This window comes from Sphaeroforma arctica, assembly GCF_001186125.1.
Source record: "Sphaeroforma arctica JP610 unplaced genomic scaffold supercont1.7453, whole genome shotgun sequence".
NCBI lineage: Eukaryota > Ichthyosporea > Ichthyophonida > Sphaeroforma > Sphaeroforma arctica.
In genome coordinates, this window is record NW_014033105.1 from 1 (window position 1) to 1424 (window position 1424).

General features: G+C 46.2%; 1 protein-coding gene across 1 annotated transcript; it reads left to right on the forward strand.

Annotated features, from left to right (window-relative positions):
* Positions 1–418: 418 nt before the first annotated feature.
* On the forward strand, positions 419–657 carry SARC_16144 (hypothetical protein; the record flags this gene model as incomplete). Its single annotated transcript, XM_014289745.1, has 1 exon — positions 419–657. A coding segment is annotated over one exon (239 nt), but the record flags the coding sequence as incomplete, so codon positions are not given.
* Between the last annotated feature and the right edge of the window lie 767 nt (positions 658–1424).

Genomic DNA, 1424 nt, shown 5'->3' on the forward strand with positions numbered 1-1424 from the left:
TTGTTTTTATAGATGCTAGTCCTGTCTTGTCTGCTACTTCCCACCTCTGCCTGTAGCTTAAATGGCATGTTATACCTATTGCATTCATATATCATGGCAAGTCTATACCGCCACATCATAGTCGCACATCAGCACAAGGTACAGATTCGTCTACGCTACTTAATGTGTGCGACCGGTATCGCCCTATGCACACGTCGCATAGTGTTTGCCCTTATGCCGTAAGCCTCTATGTATGATTGAGGTAGCTAGTATACTCATCCACATTTCGCTTGATTCTATGGGAGTGTGTCTCATCGCCTCCACAATATATACTCAAACACGCTCCGGTCGTCCCACTATCCTTATCCATACTTTCTATCCGTGCCCTGCCAATTACTATACCCACCCATCTCTTCATCACCCCCGCACACTCACTCAGCGTCAAGAGAGCCTGCCCTTTGAGAAGAAGGGTCTACCGTCCACCTCCAATGTCAACCCAGACTTCATGTGGAACTATGTCATGTGCCAAGACTTCCTGCACAACGAGAACATGTATGAGTTTATTCTGCCGGTCGTGCAGGGATTTGTGGAGATCCGCAGTGAGCTGCTGCTGTACGGCCGGTCTGGCTTCGACCTGATAGTACTCACCAGGCGATCGCGCATGCGAGTAGGGACAAGGTGGGGGTGTGCGTGCGTGTGAGCGTGTGCGTGGGGTGGTCTTACTGTATCCGCTCGTGTGTCAGGTGCCAAGGTTCTCTTCATAAGAACATGTATGAGTTTATGTTGCCTGTAGTACAAGGCGCCGTATAGAAGAATCGTACGCGAAGGCTGTACGGACGTTCAGGGGTTGATCTACTGGTGCTTACAAATAGATCACGTCTATGTGTGGTGACAGAGTTAGCACGTGTGTGCAAACATAATCCAATGATTTATTCCATTCAATCATAGCACGTTTACTTCACATGTGCCTGTGTGTGTGTGTCTTATCATGCGCGTGTTGGTCTTGTTCGGCACATGTTTCCCACATGTAGGGAAAGCCAAGAGTGTTTGCTTGGTTCTACCTGTGGTGCTGAGTTGTGTATAGCACGCATTGAGTGGTCGGTGTATGACCATTTTGGCGTTGATCTGATAGGGCGCACAAGGAGATCACACCTGTGTGTGAAAACAGGATGAGTATGTGTGTGTGTGAAAACAGAATGAGTATGTGTGTGTGTATGAAAACTGAATGAGTAAATGTGTGTGTGAGAGAGAGAGAACAAAATGAGTATGTGTGTGTGTGTGTGAAAACAGAAGGAGTATATGTGTGTGTGTAAAAACAGAATGAGTATGTGTGTGAGTGTGAAAATCAAAACAGAATGAGTATGTGTGTGTGTGAAAACAGAATGAGTATGTGTGAAACCAGAATGAGTATGTGTGTGTGTATGTGAAAACAGAATGAGTATATG